Raw genomic sequence first — 20,006 nt, forward strand, 5'->3', positions numbered from 1 at the left:
CTAGGTGCTGGGGATACAAAGCTGAGCCAAAATAGTCTCTACCTTAATGGAGTGTTAGCGTAGCTGGGTGTCAATAAGAATGAAGTAATCACTCTATAGATGCAGTCTTACAGCAGTGGTGTCACAAAGACGCTGGGGCAGCTGTGAGGCGTTAAAGGAGAGACTTTTACTGCTCCAAGCAGTCCTCACTGAGATCCCAGGAGGAATGTGCATTCGCCAGGGGAAAATCATTTGCTATTGGTGAGGAGTGGCTGGAGGCGGGGGTCAGGGGAGCAGTAGTCCATGTGCAAACTCTGGGCAAGAGGAGCAGGCTGGGTGTGGGCGCCATGGCTCACTCCTGTAATCTAATCCCATCACTTTGGGAGACCGAGGCAGGAGGAAACCTTGAGGTCAGGAGTTTGAGACCAGCCTGAGCAATATAGTGAGACCCCATCTCTACAAAAGAGCAACAATGAAAAAGACATCTATGAGAAATCCATGGGCAGAGAAAGCATAATAAGCAGTAAGATATGCTCTTTTCATGTGGAGTGGAACATAATCTGGGAGGTGAAAAATTATTCAGGATCTCATGTAGTGGCAGAGACGCAGCCCCTTGTCCTCCCACCTGCACGAGTTTGTCATCTCCGAGCCTCTCTGCCAGCCCAGCAGTTACTGAACAATTACCTATCCTTCTCGGTACCCCAGAACTCCTGCTTCCTCAGGGCTGCTGCTTACTGCCTCCTTTCTTGTATCTATTGGCTTCTACCAACCACCCTCCATTTGAGAAGGAGGGTCTGATTGATCCATTTCTGACTGAGGAGCCTGTGGGGAGAACTTCCATGCCTGAGCACTTTCTCCACTGCTGGTTGTTCTGTGGGAAGATGCTCAACCCCAGTCATTCAGCTCTGGCCCAGCTGCCTAGTGTTGCTGATGATACCCCTCCTGCCACCACCATCACTGCTGCTGCTACTGGGGCCTCCACGTTAGCCTCCTACTAGGAGAGCAAGAAACTGAAGCCATCATCCTGATTTTCTCTTCCAGATGGTGTAGCAGTATAAGCACAGGCCAAGCAAGGCGGGCCTTGAGATGAGGCCAGATGGGGCCTGAATCAGGGTGGGTTCAGCATGTCCAGGAAGGTGCTGCTACTTCACAGACAGGTAATGACTTATGCTTAAGAAATTGTTTGCATTTGTGAACATGATGGGTCCCTTCCCTCAAAGAGTGCTCCATGCAGTTGTGGAAACAGACTCAGTGTGACAGGTGCAGTAATACAGGTGGTATAGGATATAGTGGTGGGAATATAGCAAATCCTTATTGAAAACAGGCATATTATAAATACCTTGTAATAAATACAATACCATAGCCGATACTCATTTCTTTTAGACTTTCCTGTGTCTCAGATACATAAAAAAAAACTCTAGGAATTCCCAAGGTAATTGAAAACATGTGTCCGCACAAAAACTTGTGCAATAATATCCATAGCAATGTTATTCACAATAGCTGAGAGGTGATAGCAACTGAAGTGTTCTTTGATGGATGAATGGATAAACAAAATGTGGTATCTTCATACAATGGAATATTACTCAGCCATAAAAAGGAATGAAGCATTATTATGTGCTATAACATGGATGACTCTTGCAAACATTCAGTGAAAGAAGCCAGTCACAAAAAAACCCTACATTTTGTGATTCCATTACTATGAAATGTTCAAATAGGCAAATCTACAGAGACAGAAAGTAGATTAGTGGTTGTCAGGGAGGAGGGCATAGGGAGGAACTGGGAGTGATGCTAATAGGTACAAGATGTCTTTCTGGGGTGATGGAAATGTTCTAGAATTAGATAGTGGTGATGTTTGCACAATATAGTGAATATACTAAAAACCACTGAACTGTATACTTTAACAAATGATAGATTTTATGTTTACTTTAAAAAATGATACATTTTATGGTATGTGAATGATATGTTAATTTTTAAACTCTTGGAATTAGTTGTACTGTGATGGAATATGGTATTTTAAGTCAGAAGTTTACTTGTGGTATCATCTTCACTGTTCATCTATAGAATCAGGAGAAGTGATGTTTCCTAGGTTGCTATGAAGATTAGATAAGATAATGCATATGACAGACTTAGCTGCAAGAAGACATGGTTGGGAACCCTTTGTTGTTATAGATGCATTTCTAAGGCAACTTTTTAAATGTGTTGCTATTTGTTGGAGCCCTCCAAGAGGATCTCGGCACTGGGAGAAATCCCTAAACTAGAGTCATGGCTGAGGAACGCTGAACACTTCCTGCACTGCTGGCTGTCCTGGGTCAGGTGCCCCTGACCGTGACTGTGCAGTGAAGCCTGGATCTGGGCAAAACTGAGAAGTAGTTGACACTTGTGTCTCTTTCCTGCCTCTCTTTTCTGGCCTGGTAGTCTTTTGGGTTATAATTTCAGCATCTCTTCCATCTGCTTCCTTCAAGTGGTTAGTATTTTCCAAAGTGAGCTCATCACATTAATCATATGAGGGTATGAGCAGGCCCTTTAAGCTGTATTTGTATCTTACAGGAAGACCAGAAAAGCTCAAAGGGAGGAAGAATCTTCAGGCACTGTGCAAAGGGAGGGTGGGGAGAGGGGGAAGTTATTCTGCAGCGGCGGTGCCTTCCTGGGCATCCTGAAACCACCCTGATTCAGGGCCCATCTGGCCTCCTCATCTCAAGGCCAGTCTTCTTGGGCTGTGCTCACTGCTGCCACTGCAAGCCATCTAGAAGAGAAAATCAGGACAATGGCTTCATTTTCTTGCTCTCTTAGGATCAGGCTAACATGGAGGCCCCAGCAGAGGCAGAGTGATGGTGGTGGCAATAGGAGTGTCATTAGCAACACTAATGAATCACTGCTGGGCCAAGTTCTCTTCTCTGACTCAGCTTGAAACTTCTTTCGGTTAACAGGAAGCCAGTAACCAGTGAAGTCAAAAGCTTATATGCAACTCTCTGGATTGGAAACCACTGGGTGTTTTTTAAGCTTCTATTTCTAAAATAAGAAGGGAACCCAATGGACAGAAGCTTCCCTGTCTTCTTTGACGCAGATAAACTATGTTGGTGGAAGGTGACTGTGAGCTGGGGCCATTGTTTCTTATAAAACCAAAAAACTGTACAGGAGTTAACAAAAACAGGAAGCTGGCGGTGAAAGCTATTGGAATTATGTAAATGAAACAGTCAGTTTGGAATGCAGGGGAGTGTGCCCATGGGAAAGACTAGGGAATGCATCAGAACTGGGGGCAGCCAGGTTACCATGCACTGCTTCAGCACCGGGGAAGATGTGGGGGCCAAGAAACCTTCACTGCCCTGGCGTCATCAGCCCAGTGCTGGAACAGTGCAGCAGCAAGGGCAGCAGAGAAAGGCCACAGGAAGAGGAATCGAGACACATTGCTCCAGGAGAGATCTGCATTTTCTCGTGGATCTGAGGATGGGAGCTCTGGGAGCTCTGGAGCCTCTTCCTGTCCACAGGCACTGCAAGGCTTTAGCACACCAGTAGCTCCCCAGGGGGCTGGGAACCCATGCCAGGACTGGCTCCCCCTCCAGGAAGGGGTGCTGGGAGCTCCGTGATTTAGATCAGTGATTTATAAACTTTGGTTACAGCTTATTGTTTTAGGGTTGTATCCTACTCCCCACTTTTTAAAAAAGTTAAAAATTAAAATGGCCTTTGTTTTAAAATTAAAAATTTCCTGTTGTTTGAAGCTTCTAAGACAACTGGGTAGGCTTCTGAGGTATTGTAATACAGTATTAGGATTTGGACTCTCTGCTGTATACACTAAGCTCTTAAGGGCGAAGGAAAGGCCCTTGGAACTGATAAGAAGATTGGTTGCCATGGGTCTCTCTGCTTGCTTACTCTTCCTACTCCAGGTCATGTGGACATCTGGAGATAGTTGATAAAATGTTCCTTTACCAGCCCAGACTCATGACTAATCAATCAGTGTTGTTGTTTTGCTTCTAATCCCTCTCCCTTCCAGTCTATCATTCATCCTGCCTTCAGAGTTAATTTCCTAAAACAGATTTTATCATGCCACCTCCCTCCTCAACAGTTTTCAGTGGGATTTCCCACTGCCTACGTAAAGTCTAATGACTTAGAATGGGGCAAGGAAAGCCTTTCATGATTTAACCCTCTAATACCTTGCTAGTGTCAATATTTTTTACAACTCTCTATTTCGGGTTATTTTTTGAACATCAGGAAATTGAAAAGTATAACTCAAACTGGCTTATAGGAATACAAGGCCTTATTTGCTTCTTGAACAAAATAAGTCTAGAGTCAGTTGACTGGGCACTGTGGCTCATGCCTGTAATCCCAACACTTTGGGAGGCTGAGGCAGAAGGATTGCTTGAGGCCAGGAGTTCAAGACTAGTCTGGGCAACATAGCAACATCCTATGTCTACAAAAAAGAAAGAGGAGGCGGAGGCGGAGAAGGAAGAAGGAAGAAGGAAGAAGGAGGAAGAAGGAAGAAGAAGGAAGAAGGAAGAAGAAGAAGAATAAAGAAGAAAGAAGAAGAAGAAATAAATCTGGTGTCAGAGTGGGCTTCTGGAGGGTCTTACCGTGTCTCCTAGGCTGGAGTGGAGTGGCACAATCATGGCTCACTGTGGCCTTGACCTCCTGGGCTCAAGTGTTCTTCCCACCTCACCCTCCCTAGTAGCTGGGACTACAGGCATGCACCATCACACCTGGCTAATTAACTTTTTTTTTTTCCTTTTTCTAGAGGTGGTGTCTTCCTATATTGCCCAGACTGGTCTTGAACTCCTGGGCTTAAGTGATCCTCCCACCTCAGCCTCCCAAAGTGCTGTGATTACAAACTGAGCCACTGCACCTGGCCATAATTTCTTTCTGATTCTAATGGTCCGAAAATGGTTGCCAGCAGCCCTTCATCTCACATCTGTAAAGAAAGAATGACTTAGCTGGGCATGGTGGCTCATGCCTATAATCCCAGCACTTTGGGAGACCAAGGCAGGCGGATTACTTGAGCTCAGGAGTTGGAGACCAGCCGGACCAACATGGTGAAACACCATCTTTACCAAAAACACAAAATCTTAGCCAGGATTGGTGGCATGCATCCATGGTCCCAGCCGCTTGGGAGGCTGAGGAGGGAGGATCACTTGAGCTCAGTGGGCAGAGGTTGCAGTGAGCCAAGATTGTGCCAGTGTACTCCAGCCTGCTGGGTGACAAAATGAGACCCCATCTCAAAAAAGAAAAACAAAAGAATGACTTTTCCCCAGCATTCCTGACTGATCTTCAGTCTGAGTATACTGGTTTCGACATACATCTGCCCATGCACCAACCCCAGTTGCCAGTGCACTGGGATGAGCTGACGGGCTACCTGCTGCAAGGTTTCCCTTGACCTCAAGACTTTCCCCACAATGGGGTGGATGCCTAAGTGGACGGTGGGGCTGCTGGGATGGAAGAAGGAGGGCTGGAACCCTGGGAAGCAGCCGGCGCCTGTTCATTCCACACACCCCACACTGTCACATCTATATGCCTCACCTCCTGCCACTTCTTGCCATCTGCTTCTACTGATCAGAACCTTGTTCATGCTTCGAAGCCTTGCTCATGGGCCACCTCTACTGTTGTGCCTCTTCTATTCTGGAAAGATTAATCTTTTTTTCATCACTCTACTCTCTAAAGCATATCATGTTTCTATCTCATGTGCATTTACTAATTCTGCTTTGCTTTATGTCCAGTTGTTTATGTATTTGACTCCTCTACTGAACAGAAAGACCCTTGAGGTAGGCAGGTGCGAACTTTGTTCTTCGTAGGGATTGAAGAGTGTTGAACAAATGGTCATGAACAATAACAGTATCATTATTGAGAGCTCACTGGGGGAAGGGCACTTTGTTAAGAACTCTTCTCATAATTTTATTTAATTTCATTTAATCTTGACAACAGCACTATGAGGCAGATGGTATGATTATTGTATCTGGTTTACAGTTGAGGGTCCTGGAATTTAGAGTAATATAAGGAAATTGTTTAAGGTCACATGAGCAGCAGACGGCAGCATAGACTTGAACCTATAGATATATATGTATTTTTTTAAACCCCAAAGTTCATGTTCTTAATCATGATAATGTTTTATATAGAAATCTGTTTGTGACCAGTTACTTTCCTGGAAGAGGGAGGTGATTCTCTGGAGAGGAGGTTGGAGGAAGGTAGGGTGGAGGGGCGGAGGACCCGGAGGCTTCATGAGAACTGGAGCGATGTGCTGAAGAACCTGGGAAGGACAGGTGAGCAGAGGAGCCTGCCAAAAGGGGTCTCCCCTGAGGATACCACTTGTGAGCAGAACCCAGGAGTACTGCAGATATGGCACCCAGAGAGTGAAGCCCTTGTTTTCTTGGGGTCTTCAGAAATAGAGGGAATCAAGCCGTTTATTGGCCCAAGGGAATGGAAATTAGAGGCCGAAACAAACATCTGCTGGGATAATAAGTGGTGTGAGATTGCAGCCAGAAATGATCTCTGCCAGCGTCGCTGGCCAGCGGCAAGTATCTCGTGGTAGAGACTCCAAGTGGACAGCAAGGAGGAAGGAGGAGAAGGGCAGCCTGTGGGGCGGAAAGCCCAGCTCTCCTGAAAGGCACAGCCGTAGAGCAAGAGCTGAAAGCCTTTCATTTGGATGCTGGCCTGTTTCTTCATCGCTAAACCCACTTCGCCTGCTTCCAGAGCCTCCTGGCTTGCATGAGCAGAAGGAACAGCCTTCCTCCTGGTCTAGGCACCCTTGCACCAGCCTAACCTGCAGCGTGTGGGGAGGAGGACCGCTATTTCGCCTCTAGAATTAGGGAGGGCGGGGCACGAGCCAGGGGAATGGAGTCCAGCAATTACTGAGCAACCCCCCTGCTTACATTCCCTGCATAAACAATCAGCTGAAAAGTCTGTCCCCTTTTCATAGTTTTCACCACTGGGTGTTTTCAGAAGCAATTTAAACACTGGCAAACATAAAGGAAAGCTTTTATCCCTTCTCTAACCACTGAAAGGAAGCCGTGGATTTAAATACCATATGAATGGTGGGGAACAGAGCCCCGAGACATAAAAGGTGGAGGGAAGGGTGAGATGTTGAAAGCCTATGAGTTGACAGCGGGTAGAACACAGGCTAAGGTGATGGGATTGGAGCTTTGTAGGGTGAGGGAGGAGGAGGAGGGAAGAAACAGCTGGGTGCCAACCCCAGAAGGGCAGGAGGAAGGCAAACAGCTCCCCCAGGGAGGGCGGTGGGGGCAGGGGCCGAGGAAACCTGGGGGACGTCTGCAAGGATGAAGTCACCACCCTTTTGGGAGGAGAATGTGAAAGAGGGTGGCCTTTATTTTGTATTCAAATCCAAGACACCATTTAGAACACAATGTACTAAATGTTGTACAAAATTTTATTTTGCGTAGTTAAAATTCGTATCAGTTAAGGAGAGCCTGAGGCATGGGTGCCGCACGGGCTTGAAAGCCAGGACCGCAGACGGTTCCACGTCTCCTTCCCACGTTGGTCTTTTGGCCCTAATTCTTCTCTGTCGTTTCCTCCCTTGCTCCTTTCTTCGTTGCCCTTGTCTATGTCGCCCTCCTCCCTCTTATTTCCTTCTTCCTCCTGTTTTGACCCCACAGGCAGCGCGGCCTCCCACGCCGAAACAGCCAGGTGGCTCCCCGGCAGCAGGACGGCTGTCGCTGCTGCTGCAACCCCGCTGGGTCTCCCAGAGCCGAGGTGACAGCCTGGGCCTCTGGGAAGCCCGTGTCGCTCGGCGGTTGTCCAGCTGCTCAGGCCTGCGCAGGGGCGGGTCCCCCTCCTAATCTTATCCTCACACAACCCTGGCAACCGCACAGGGCCGCCTGGTGTTTAGCAAGGGGAGCTGGAGTGCGGGCCTCCCCAGGAGAGGCGGGCAGGCGACTTCCCTATTGAAAACACAGCTGTGGCAGGGGAGATAGACAGGAAACCCGACCCAGCCCTCTGGCAGGGACTGCTGTGGGAGTGCCAACTACTGTGGAATAACAGGCCCAGCCCTGCAGGCTTGGGCACGCTGTCCTGTGGGCCACAGCAACCACAGGCTCTGAGGCCTCTGGCCGCTCCAGGAGGGTGGGGTGCAGGGAGCCCGGAGATGCCCTCAGGCCTGGAAAGGCAAACTTGGAGGTGGGGGAAGAGGACTTAAGGACTGGGTGACACAAAACCTGGTTTAGTTGTTAGTGGAGTAAAGTTACTCATTTCCTTGCTCTTTTTAAGGCTCAGTTTCTTCATCTGAAAAATGGAAACAATACTTGCTCTACTTACTTAAATAGGTTGTTTTGAAGACTCTATGGATGAGTGATGCCTTCCCGAGTTAGATCCGGGTTCAAACCTGAAACCCTACTGTTTCCACCTGTTAGCTGACCTTGGCCTCTGTTTTCTCACTGGGAGGGACAAGACTACAACCTACTTCATAGGACCCTGTTAAGGCTAGAATGAGCTGGTGCGGTGCCTGGTTTATTATAAATTCTCAGTAAATGTTACCCAGTCTCATCAAATGGGACAGTTTTGTGCAAGCATTTTTAAAACTATGATGTATTCTTTAAAAATTCAGGACGCTATTCCTACGCATTTGGTAAAGGGATTCCTCTTCCAATTTCCTCTCCCCCAAGAAATTTCCCCTTTCCTCCTGGGGTCCTCTGGAGGCATGACTGCCTCCCCTCCCCTCCTCTCCCCTTTCTTCCCCTCCTATCTCCTCCTTTCCTCTCCCCTCTGCCTTCCATGTTTCCTGTAGAGCCCAGCTTGATTCCTCCAAGAGTCCTGTGTTGCTAGTCTGACCCCACCTTAATCTTTCTCTGGGTTCTCCTGTGACTTAGTTGTAACTGGTCCTTGCATGCCACTGTTTATAGATTCAGATTGCTTGAGTTCAAAGCCCACATATTAGCCCTGTGACCTTGGGGTAAGTAATTTAACCTTGCTAGGCCTCAGTTTCCTCACCTGGGAAATGGGAAATTGCAGTAACTATCTCATCAGGCTGTTTAGAGGATCAGATGAGACTCTATTCCTGAGGTGGTCAGCAGGATGCCTGGCACATTGTAAGTGCTCAATGGGGGGCAAGTGTGGCTTTAATGCCACTGAGTGTTTAATATGAACATTTTTATTCCCTGACTTGAGTGTAAGCTCTTATTTTCTTTCTTCTCTCCCTCTCTCCCTCCCTTCCTTCCTTCTCTCTCTTTTTTTCTTTCTTTCTGAGAGAGAGGTCTAGTGTAAGCTTTTAAAAGTGGATTATAGGCCAGGTGTGATGGTTCATGCCTGTAAACCCAGCACTTTTGGAGGCTGAGGTGGGTGGATCACAAGATCAGGAGTTCGAGACCAGCCTGGCCAATATGGTGAAACCCCGTCTCTACTAAAAATACAAAACTTAGCTGGGCGTGGTGGCACCCGCCTTTAGTCCCAGCTACTTGGGAGGCCAAGGCAGAAGAATTGCTTAAACACAGGATGCAGAGGTTGCAGTGAGCTGAGTTCACGCCGTTGCACTCCAGCCTGGGCAACAGAGCAAGACTCCATCTCAAAAAAAAAAAAAAAAAAAAAAAAAGTGAATTGTAAGCCTAGGCAACATGGCCAAACTCTGTCTCTACAAAAAAATACAAAACTTAGCCAGGTGTGGTAATGTGCACCTGTAGTCCAGGAGGCTGATGTAGGAGGACTGTTTGAGCTCGGGAAGTCAAGGCTTCAGTGAGCTGTGTTCATGCTACAGCACTGCGGTCTGGGTGACAAAGCAAGACCCTCTTACAAAAAGAAAAACAAAAGTAGGTTTTGTCTTCTCTTTTTCGCCACGTCATGAATGTGGTATACATGTAGTGGGTACTCAGTAGCTACCCTGAATACATTTTCCCTCCCATTTTGGTTAATTTGTCTGTAAATTTGCAGAGTGACGTTACTTCATAATGATGGCATATTGTTTTTTAAAAATTTTACAGGGAAGAGAACAAATAATTATTAAACACTTATTTTTGCATTGTGCTGGGAACTTTTACATGTTATCTCCTTTAACTTTCACGGGAAAATCAAACCCCTGGGGTAAGTGTGATTATCCCCATTTTACCCACAAGAAAACTGGAGCTCAAAGAGATTGAGTAACTTGACCAGGATTACATAGCTGCCAGAATTGGAATTCAAACTCAGGTCTGTTCGACTCTAAGATCTTGTTTTTCTAAGATTTTATTTATGTTGTTTGTGCCTTTCAGTAACACTGTCTTTGTAGAACAGATTCTAAACTTTAATTTTATTTACTGTTCATTCCAACACCATATGAACCCATGGTGTTCAATGAAATTGGTAAACTGCCAACTGATTACCAAAAAAATCTGGAGGTGCAAAGTCCTTTGAGCAAGTCAAAGCTCTAACCGAAAGTAGTACTTTGATCCCTGTGACCTATTGCACCAAGAGTTTAGTTATTTCTCTTGAAATGATTGGCCTAAAGGCTTCATCTTGTTTGCCACTTTGGAAGTATGCTCCATCCCCTGCTCCCAGCTGGAAAGATTGCTCCCAAGATCCAAGCCTTCTTATTTTAAGGCATCTTGGTTTATAGAATATTGAACAATAATGATCTTTCGAGAATGAGTCTTTTGAAAATAGTGGATCTCTTAGGAATGAAATTCCTTTGTAACAAAGGCATCTATGTATAAATAAACCAAAAAATCAGCAGTGAAGTGCTGTTGGTGTGTCACCAAGCTTGGGGGCAATTCCCATTCCTTGCACGCATATGCATGTGTGCATGCATGCATACACACACACACACACACACACACGCAGAGTCACTCCTCTTAGTCCCAGAACCATGGGATGTAAAAGACTTGAGGCACAGGGATGAAGCTAGCACATTCTGTTTTTACCATCTTCCCTCCTTCTTCCTTAAGCCTTGGCTTCTGCTCTGCCAGGCCCCAGGGCTCTGCTCGGTGTCACCCTCCTGGCCCAGTGGAAGAGGATCTGCTGGCAGTCCCCACTGCTCAGTGGAGTTTTTGTCTGCGTGTTACTCTGTAGGGCATGTGCAAGTAGGGAAGATGAGTGAGAACTGAGATTGCATTGTCCCTGTTCCAAGGGCTTTCCTGAAGTTAGACCTGATGTAGCCCTTTTAGGGTAACAATGTGAGATCAGAAGGGGAGCCAGCAAGCCACGTGTCTAGCAGCCACCCTTGGGAAATGGATTTGCTCACTTTTCTGTTAGATCCTTCTCTGTATTAGAATTTCACATAGTAAGCAATTAGACTATGCCCAGAATTGGACTAGAGAGAAAGTGATCTCATTTTAATTATCAACAAGCTCAGTATCTACGTTGATGAGAAATATTCATACTCATGAAAAAAGGGAAGCATCAATTCATTTTTTTCTTTTTTTGAGACAGGGCCTCACTCTGTCTCGCAGGTTGGATTGTAGTGGTGTGATCATGGCTCATTGTAACCTTAGCTTCTCGGGACTGAGGCGAGCCTCCTACCTCAGCCTTCTGAGTAGCTGGGGCCACAGGTGTGAGCCACCACACTTGGCTAATTTTTGTATTTTTTTGTAGAGACGGGGTTTCACCATGTTGCCCAGGCTGGTCTCAAATTCCTGGGCTTTAGCCATCTGCTGGCCTCAGCCCCCCGCAGTATGGGATTACAGACATGAGCCACTGGGCCCAGCCACCAATTCTTATAAACATATCAACATGTATATATCCCTCCAGACCCAATAAACCAAATAGAGAATTGTAGCCACCCAGAAAAGAGCCGTGCATGATGCCAGGTGTTGTTAAGACACAGACTTGGAGCCAGGCAGTTCGGGTTCCAGTCTTGACTCTGCCACTTAATAGCAATGTGACCCTGGACAGTTAACTGTCCCATGCCTCAGTTTTCTCATTTGTCAATGAGGATGATAGTGCCTATGTTCTGGGGTTTGTTCTGAGAATTCCATTAATATTTCTGTAATATTTTGGGTTAATATTTTTAAGGTGATTAAAATCACCTAGCACATCATATATTCTATTTAATGTGTGCCAAATATGTATGCATATGTGATCTTTCTCTGGTATATATGTATATCCCATGATGTTGTTAGATGCTACAGCCTAAGGGTCCATAGTTAAAACCAAAATACTTTTGAATATAACACAGTCTAAGCCCCAAAACTCACCCTCATCTTCACTCTGTTTTCAAGGATGTCTGCCAGCAAGGGGTACCTGGTGTCTTTGGTAGTTGGATACTTGCTGAACTGCAGAAACCCCATAGACTTACCAGTACAGGAGACCAATTTATCTTTATACCTCAAGAGTTGAGCCTTCTTATTAAACTGGTTAGATGTGTGCTCACATTTAGAGATATTTACCGTGTGTAATGCACTGTGGTGATATGAAGATGAATAAGACTTAGTTCCTGCTCAGGAATGCTGTTCATATTACATAGACAGGTTTGGATGCCTGTGGGTGAGGGGATAAGCATTTCTGCATACACTGGACAACTCCTCATAGTTTCATAGGCTTTTCTCTCTGAAAGCAAAGTCCATTTCCCCGAATATCAGAAGGCCATCTACTATGCCAGAGTAGTGAATGAGACGTATTTCCATTTTGGACTGCTATTTTCTGGTCTACGAATGTTTTGTGAGAATCTAGTCCTGAAATGTATTTGGCAGTAGATAAATTTATAAAATAGAAGCTAGATGGCTTCAGATAAATCATATCCTTCTCCTGTTTTCCCCCCCAAACACCAAGTTTTTCTTTCTCTCCAATCCTTCAGATATGTTTCTTTTTAGACAGTGATCATTAAAGCCAGATGTGGGCCTTTTCAAACACACAACATGGCACAGGCTCAGACCTGGGAGAGTTGGAAATGCTTCTGGCATTCGAAGGGGCAAGCTTTCCCAGTAAAGACAGAAATACTCGAACTAGCACATTTGGATTATATACTGTATTTGTCTGTGTCTTAATTGGTATTCCTAAGATGTGATTTTTTTAACTTAATGGTCAGTGACCTAGGTTGCAGTCTGTAGAATGGGGCCATGGACCATTACTAATACCCTGTGTAGGAACTCTTTATGAGAAAAAGAGTTTTTATTGCTGTAACTTTCTGTTAATCTTACTTCCAGTTCCTTCCTGCTTTATTCCATTAAACTTATCTTGGCCAGTTTAGTTTCCTAAGCATAGCTCTAGTCAAATTACTCTTCTTCTCATAAAACGTCAATGCTACCCCATTACTTGGGAGTATCAAATATATCTTTAATTCAACATTCTTCAAAATATTGTGCAACTCTAACTTCCAGCTTATCCCACTAATCATATATGGTTTGTCATAATCATATAGATATAAATGTATGTATATATGTGTTCCTGTGTTCTAGCCAATGAAACCTTGTTTATTAAACACCTGTTATATATGAGGCACAGTATTAGACCCTGGGGGTTCACAGATAACTATGATCTTTATTGTAAAGTAGCTTGGAGTTTAGTAGTGGAGGTAGGCATTTGAATAAAAGCTAGAGGTAAATTGTGTTATTAGATACTAAAAGAGAGAAGTTGCCTATACTGTCTACTCATGGGCAAACCTCATGGTAAAGAAAAGCCCCAGCTGGGCTCAGTGGCTCACGCCTGTAATCCCAGCACTTTGGGAGGCCTAGGTAGGCGGATCATGAGGTCAGGAGTTCAAGACCAGCCTGGCCAACATGGTGAAACCTGTCTATACTAAAAATACAAAAATTAGCCAAATGTGGTGGTGCATGTCTGTAGTCTCAGCTACTCTGGAGGCTGAGGCACAAGAATTGCTTGAACCCATGAGGCGGAAGTTTGCAGTGAGCTGAGATCATGCCACTGCACTCCAGCCTGGGTAACACAGTGAAACCCTGTCAAAAGAAAGAAAGAGAGAGAGAGAGAAAGAGAAAGAAAAAGAGAGAGAGAAAGGGAGGGAGGAGGGAGGGAGTGAGGAAGGAAAGAAGGAAGGAGGGAGGGAGGAGAGAGGGAGGAAGGAAGGAAGGAGGAAGGAAGGAGGAAGGAAGGAAGGAAGGAAGGAGGAAGGAAGGAAGGAGGAAGGAAGGAAGGAGGAAGGAAGGAGGAAGGAAAGAGGAAGGAAGGAAGGAAGGAGGAAGGATGGAGGAAGGAAAGGAAGGAAGAAGGAAGGAAGGAGGAAGGGAGGAAGGAAGGAAGAAAGGAAGGAAGGAGGAAGGAAGGAAGAAAAGGAAGGAGGAAGGAAGGAAGGAAGAAGGAAGGAAGGAAGGAAGAAAAGGAAGGAGGAAGGAAGGAAGGAAGAAGGAAGGAGGGAGGAAGGAGGAAGGAAGGAAGGAAGGAGGAAGGAAGGAAGGAGGAAGGATGGAAGGAAAGGAAGGAAGAAGGAAGGGAGGAAGGGAGGAAGGAAGGAAGGAGGAAGGAAGGAAGGAGGAAGGATGGAGGAAGGAAAGGAAGGAAGGAGGAAGGGAGGAAGGAAGGAAGAAAGGAAGGAAGGAAGGAGGAAGGAAGGAAGGAAGAAGGAAGGAAGGAGGAAGGAAGGAAGAAAAGGAAGGAGGAAGGAAGGAAGGAAGAAGGAAGGAGGGAGGAAGGAAGGAAGGAAGCCCAGATTGTGGTTTGTTTATTGGCTATGAGTCTTCCTTTCAGCTTCTGTCTGTTCTGGCTCTGTGCTTTGCAGATATCATCTACCCTCACCAGAGACCCAGTGCCCAATCCATGCAGCCCCCTCTCCCTGGCCCGCCCTCCTTGCCACAGGTTAGTCTCTTGCTGTCCTGTCCTCTAGACTCTTGTCATCATCTCCCAAGTACCCTCCCTGGCCCAAACAGTGCCAGAGTGTTTTTTCTGCAAACCTCAGTCTGATGGTGTCTCTCCCCAGGTGAGATCCTCTATAGCTCCCTCTTGGCTACAAGATTAATCCAAACAAACAGAAGTGTGAGGTTCCAGGCCTGTGACAATGAGACCCATGCTCAGTCTCTGGCACTTCCGTGCCTCCCTCACCCAAAGTCCAAGTGTATGAGTCATTGAGGTGCCTCAGCCTGGCCTGCTGGGGTGGTGTCCAGGCCTGAGGAGCAGTCCTGCAGCCTCCTTCCCTCCTCAAGAGCTTCAGGGGACAGCTTCAGGGGAAAGTCTCAGTGTCTCCCAGGGGCGAGCCCCAGCCATGCCTCCTGGGAAAGGGGCTTGAGAAAGTGCGGGTGTCTCCTCCTCAATGCTTTCCAACCCTTGATGCAGGAATCTTAGAGGAAGCTCCTTTGGCGGCTGGTTTCTGGGCGTCAGGCCTTTCTTTTCTTAGTCCGCTTCCCGTGGGCTCCTAGCAGTCTGGAACTCATGGCTCTGCCTCTGGTCTGCCCGCCTCATCCTGCCCTTTTTAAACTTGGTAACTGAACTCTGGACTCCTCCCTCTTGACTCACTGAGGGAAGTCTATGGATGTTCCCCTTGGAACTTCCGCCATGAGAGGCTCTGTTTCTGGGAAGGGGGGCAGAGGTAGAAGAGGCTGGAGGGGTCCGTGGGAGTCAGTCTGCGTCATTCCCCATGCGAAGGAGCTTAAACTTCATCCTCAGCTGATAGGCGGGCATAGAGTGTAAACAGGGGCGTCACAAGGTCAGATTTGTGTTTAGAACAATCACCGTCAGCAGTCGGGAGCCACGGAGGCCAGTTGGGAGACTAAGAATTGAGGTGGGCAACAGCAAGAACCAGAAACAAGACTGGACACATGGCTTATGCCTGTAGTCCCAGCACTTTGGGAAACTGAGGGAGGAGGCTTATTTTTGAGGCCAGGAGCTTGAGGCTGCAGTGAGCCATGATCGTGCCACCACACTGTAGCCTGGGCAACAGAGCAAGACCCTGTCAAAAAAAAAAAAAAAAAAAAAGATCTGGAACCTTATTAGTGTCCTGGCCAGTCATTGACCTTGATGCCGTGGGGCTCAGGCAGGCAGGTAAGAGGAACCATACTGGAGCCGGGTTCCAGGATGGCACAACCAGAGTTTACTGACTGATACTCCAAAGGGGGTTCTGGAGCATCTGCTCTCTGTCCTGGCACAGCACACACAGGCCTTCCCTGGCACTGAGGTCTGATGGTGACAAGTTGCCCCCTTCCTCCCTGGCTTTGTCCTCTGGGAGAAGGGGCAAGGGGAGAAGGAGGAGAATTGCTTCATTCCACCGCAGGCTAGCACTGAACACAGCCTGGCTGGAGATGCAGAATGAAAGCCAGAGGATGTGGTTTGGGCTGTCCCTGAAAAAGATCTCTGTTTATGCATGGTAGGATATTTTCAGATGAGGCTTAGTGTGAGGAAAGGGAGGCTGACCTCTCTGCAAGGCCTGCTTCTTAAAGGCACAGTGCATTACAATATATCATGAAAAGAGTGGGAGCGGCAGATGCTGTAGGTTCCTTCTTTATCAGTGATGCCGGCACAGCTGTGATTAGGCCAGAGGACTGCTTGTCGTTTCCAGGGCCCTATTCCCAATTCATTCTGTAACTCATGGTGTGATGTTAGGTAAGACACTTCATTTTCCCCAGACCCTATTTAATGATCTGTAAAATACTCCTCCATCTTTTAGGAGGTGACAAGAAGTGGAATTAATTTGTGTTGGTGAAGTGCTTTGAGGTCCCCAGACAAAAACCACTGTGTAAATAGCTGAGTATTCTCCACTCGAATTGAACCTGTGGTTTCATAGTCTGACTGTCATGTGATTACAAAGTGGATAGACTGGTTTTCATGATTTTTTTTTCTTTTTTGTTTTTTGAGATGGAGTTTTGCTTATGTTGCCCAGGCTGGAGTGCAGTGGTGTGATTTCGGCTCACTGCAACCTCCACCTCCCAGGTTCAAGCATTCTCCTGCCTCAGCCTCCCAAGTAGCTGTAATTACAGGCATGTGCCACCACGCCCAGCTAATTTTGTATTTTTAGTAGAGACAGGGTTTCTCCATGTTGGTCAGGCTGGTTTTGAACTCCTCACCTCAGGTGATCTGCCCTTCTTGGCCTCCCAAAGTGCTGGGATTACAGGCGTGAGCCACCATGCTGGCTGGTTTTCATAATTTCATATTCAGATCCTTGGAGGATATTTATTTCCTTTCAATTTCTTTCCTTCTTTCCTCCAAAATAAAAATATGTGTGGTGGCTCATGCCTGGCTCAGTGCCTGGGAAGATCATTTGAGGCTGGGAGTTTGTGACCAGACTGGGCAACATAGCAAGACTCGTTGTCTACAAAAATTAAGAAATTATCTGGGTGTGGTGGCATGCCCTTATAGTCTTAGTTATTTGGGAGGCTGAAGTAGGAGGATCCTTTGAGTTCAGGAGGAGAAGGCTACAGTGAGCCATGATCACGCCATCGCACTCCAACCTGGATGACAAGACAAGACCCTGTCTCGAACAAACAAACAAAACAAATTTAAGAAAAATTTTAAAAGTTTGGAGCTAAGGATGGGCATGCTGGCTCTTGCCTGTAATCCTTGCACTTTGAGAGGCCAAGGTGGGAGGATCACTTGAGGTCAGGAATTTGACTAGTTAGGCAACACAGTGAGACCCCAACTCTACAAAAAATTTAAAAATTGCTGAGGCGTGGAGGTGCACACCTGTAGTTGCAGCTACTTGGGAAGGTGAGGCGGGAAATAGCTTGAGCCCAGGTATTTGAGGTTACAGTGAGCCGTGATGGCGCCACTGCACTTCAGCTGAGGCAACAGAGTGAGACCTTGTTTCAAAAAGAAAAAAAGAAAAAATAGAGCTATACAGAGAATAAAATAATGAATAGCCATGTACCCATCAATCAAAATGAACAAATGTTGACTTTTTTACATTTAACAATTTTTATTCACATTTGAAAGAATTTTTATCTAACAGCATACCATGAGGTATATGTGGGCTTTAAACCTTGTTTATTTTTAAAATAAAAGAAATAACACATTTGTATTTCCTTCATCCCACCCATTCTTCCACCCCTCCAGCCCATTTACCTCCCTCCAGCCCCTGAGGTGGCTGCTGTCATGGATACGTGCCCTCCCTGTTTGTGTGCGTGCCCATGTATGGGTAGGTGTAGTTTATCTTCCCACGTGCATAGGGGGACCAAGCTATAAATGATGTGAGTGAACAGAGAATGGAGTTCAGAGTCAAGCTGACCAGGGTTGGAGTCCTGCCTCTCCCGCTTTTGGCCTGTGTCCCTTGGCCTCGTTGAACCTGTTTACCCAAATGCAGCATGGCAATGATTAGCTTACAGCATTGTTGTTAGCACTGGAGAGAATGGTAAAGTGGCTAGCTTCATAAATGGTAACTGACATTACTAACCATTTCTGTTTTTAGCTCTTTTTCTAGATGGAAAGCCCTTTGAGAGCAGAGATCCTGCCCACAACCTGTATTCCATTGTATAATTTACAATGCCTCCCAGCTTTTTTTTTTTAAATACTGGATCTTGCTCTGTCACCCAGGCTGGAGTGCAGTGGTGTGATGACAGCTTACTGCAGCCTAAATCTTGCAGGCTCAAGCAATCCTACCACCTCAGCCTGCTGAGTGGCTGGGACTATAGACACGTGCCACCACACTTGGCTATTTTTTAAAAATTTTTGTAGAGTTGGGGTGAGTCTCTATGTTGCCCAGGCTTGTCTTGAACTCCTGGACTCAAGTGAGCCTCCTGCCTCAGCTTCCCAAAGTACTGGGATTACAGGTGTAAGCCACTGTGCCTGGCCAGCTTGTTTCTTGAGGAAATGATTGCAAACCCCGAGCCCTACTTCCCAGCCTCAGTTCTGGTACATGTAAGGGCTGGTGCAAAAGCTAATTGTGTTCTCAGTGCACCTGGGGAACACTGGGACCCATCTGGCTGAGGACAGAAGCAGTGATGAGAAGAGGCCTTTCGAGTTTTCCGCTGGGTTCTGCTGTCGTCTGTTCAAGTCACGTATTAATTCAGTGTAGTGGCCTGGAGGAGGAGACATAGAGCTACTTCATGGGATCTGTTTCTTAACAATTATGCATTATGCATTGTTGTTGTTTCAGGTGTATTTTTGCAAGACTGCGCCCTCACACAACCATTGAGAGGCTCATTTTGCCATGGGCTGCCTGGCCCTCTCTGGTTGGGTGTCAGACTCTGTCAGAAAAAGGCCAGCAGGGGGCACCAAACCCGCACATTTCTGCTGGGAGAGGGCATCTGGGTGAGTGGCAGGGCCTGAGACTCACGTGCACTTCCCTCTGTTTGCTGGTATTTGGACATTGGACATTTCTTTTTACAGTAGTTTTAGAGTCCCGCATTGGCAAGGCAGAGAGCTTTCTTTATTAAAGCAACAAACAAACATCCTCTCCTTCAGACCTCATCTCCAACAGCAGCAGACACCGTCACCACAAAAAGCCACTTCATCTTTTGATTTGCATTTGTTTATCTTAAATCGGGGGCCAGAGACCAAGAGGGATAAAATGATCTACCTGAACTGAACTGGAACATACTTGTCTAAAGGACCTTATGATATTTTAGTTTAGATGCGTGCAGGTTAAGAATAATCATAGGGTTTCACATGTGGGTACTTGGTAAATATCATCTAGCCAGGGTTTCTGAGTCCACAGTTAAACTCCAGCCCCCAGTTTTTGACATCTAAATATTGACACGCTAGCTATGTTATTTGCTTTGTATTTTCATATCTACTCTTGTTAAACTTATATAAGTGATTTTAAAAAGACTACCATCATAAATGGAAAATTACTATTTTTCTTTTTTTTTTTTTTTTTTTGAGATGGAGTCTCACTCTGTTGCCCAGGCTGGAGTGTAATGGTGTGATATTGGCTCACTGCAACCTCTGCCTCCTGGGCTCAAATGATTCTCCTGCTTCAGCCTCCTGAGTAGCTGGGATTACAGGTGCATGCCACCACGCTCAGCTAATTTTTGTATTTTTAGTGGAGACAGGGTTTCACCATGTTGGTCATGCTGGTCTCAAACTCCTGACTTCATGATCTGCCTGCCTCGGCCTCCCAAAGTGCTTGGGATTACAGGTGTGAGCCACCGAGCCTGGCTGAAAATTACTATTTTTCAAATACATATTAGTAATTAACATTTAAATAAGCTGGGCATAATGGCTCATGCCTGTAATTCCAGCACTTTGGGATCCACTGAGGTGGGCAGATCACTTGAGCCCAGGAGTTCAAGAACAGTCTGGGTAATATGGCAAAA

At 46.2% G+C, this 20,006-nt stretch overlaps 1 protein-coding gene across 12 annotated transcripts in view; it reads left to right on the top strand.

Annotated features, from left to right (window-relative positions):
- Positions 1-20,006, top strand: part of CNIH3 (cornichon family AMPA receptor auxiliary protein 3) — a 291,872-nt gene that overhangs the window by 54,327 nt on the left and 217,539 nt on the right. For 2 of the 12 annotated variants that reach the window (XR_012513579.1, XM_039464192.2), the window contains exon 1: positions 1,047-1,136. The exons of 9 other annotated variants lie outside the window; for them this stretch is intronic. Coding sequence is in view for 1 of the 3 variants with exons in the window: in XM_039464193.2 (XP_039320127.2) it covers positions 1,076-1,136 (61 nt within the window). In the remaining 2 variants the exon portion in view is untranslated. Of the gene's footprint in view, positions 1-1,020; positions 1,137-20,006 lie in introns of those variants that run through there. One more of the 12 variants, XM_039464193.2, reaches the window with a different exon arrangement.

The sequence above is a fragment of the Saimiri boliviensis genome, chromosome 14 (genome assembly GCF_048565385.1).
Source record: "Saimiri boliviensis isolate mSaiBol1 chromosome 14, mSaiBol1.pri, whole genome shotgun sequence".
NCBI lineage: Eukaryota > Metazoa > Chordata > Mammalia > Primates > Cebidae > Saimiri > Saimiri boliviensis.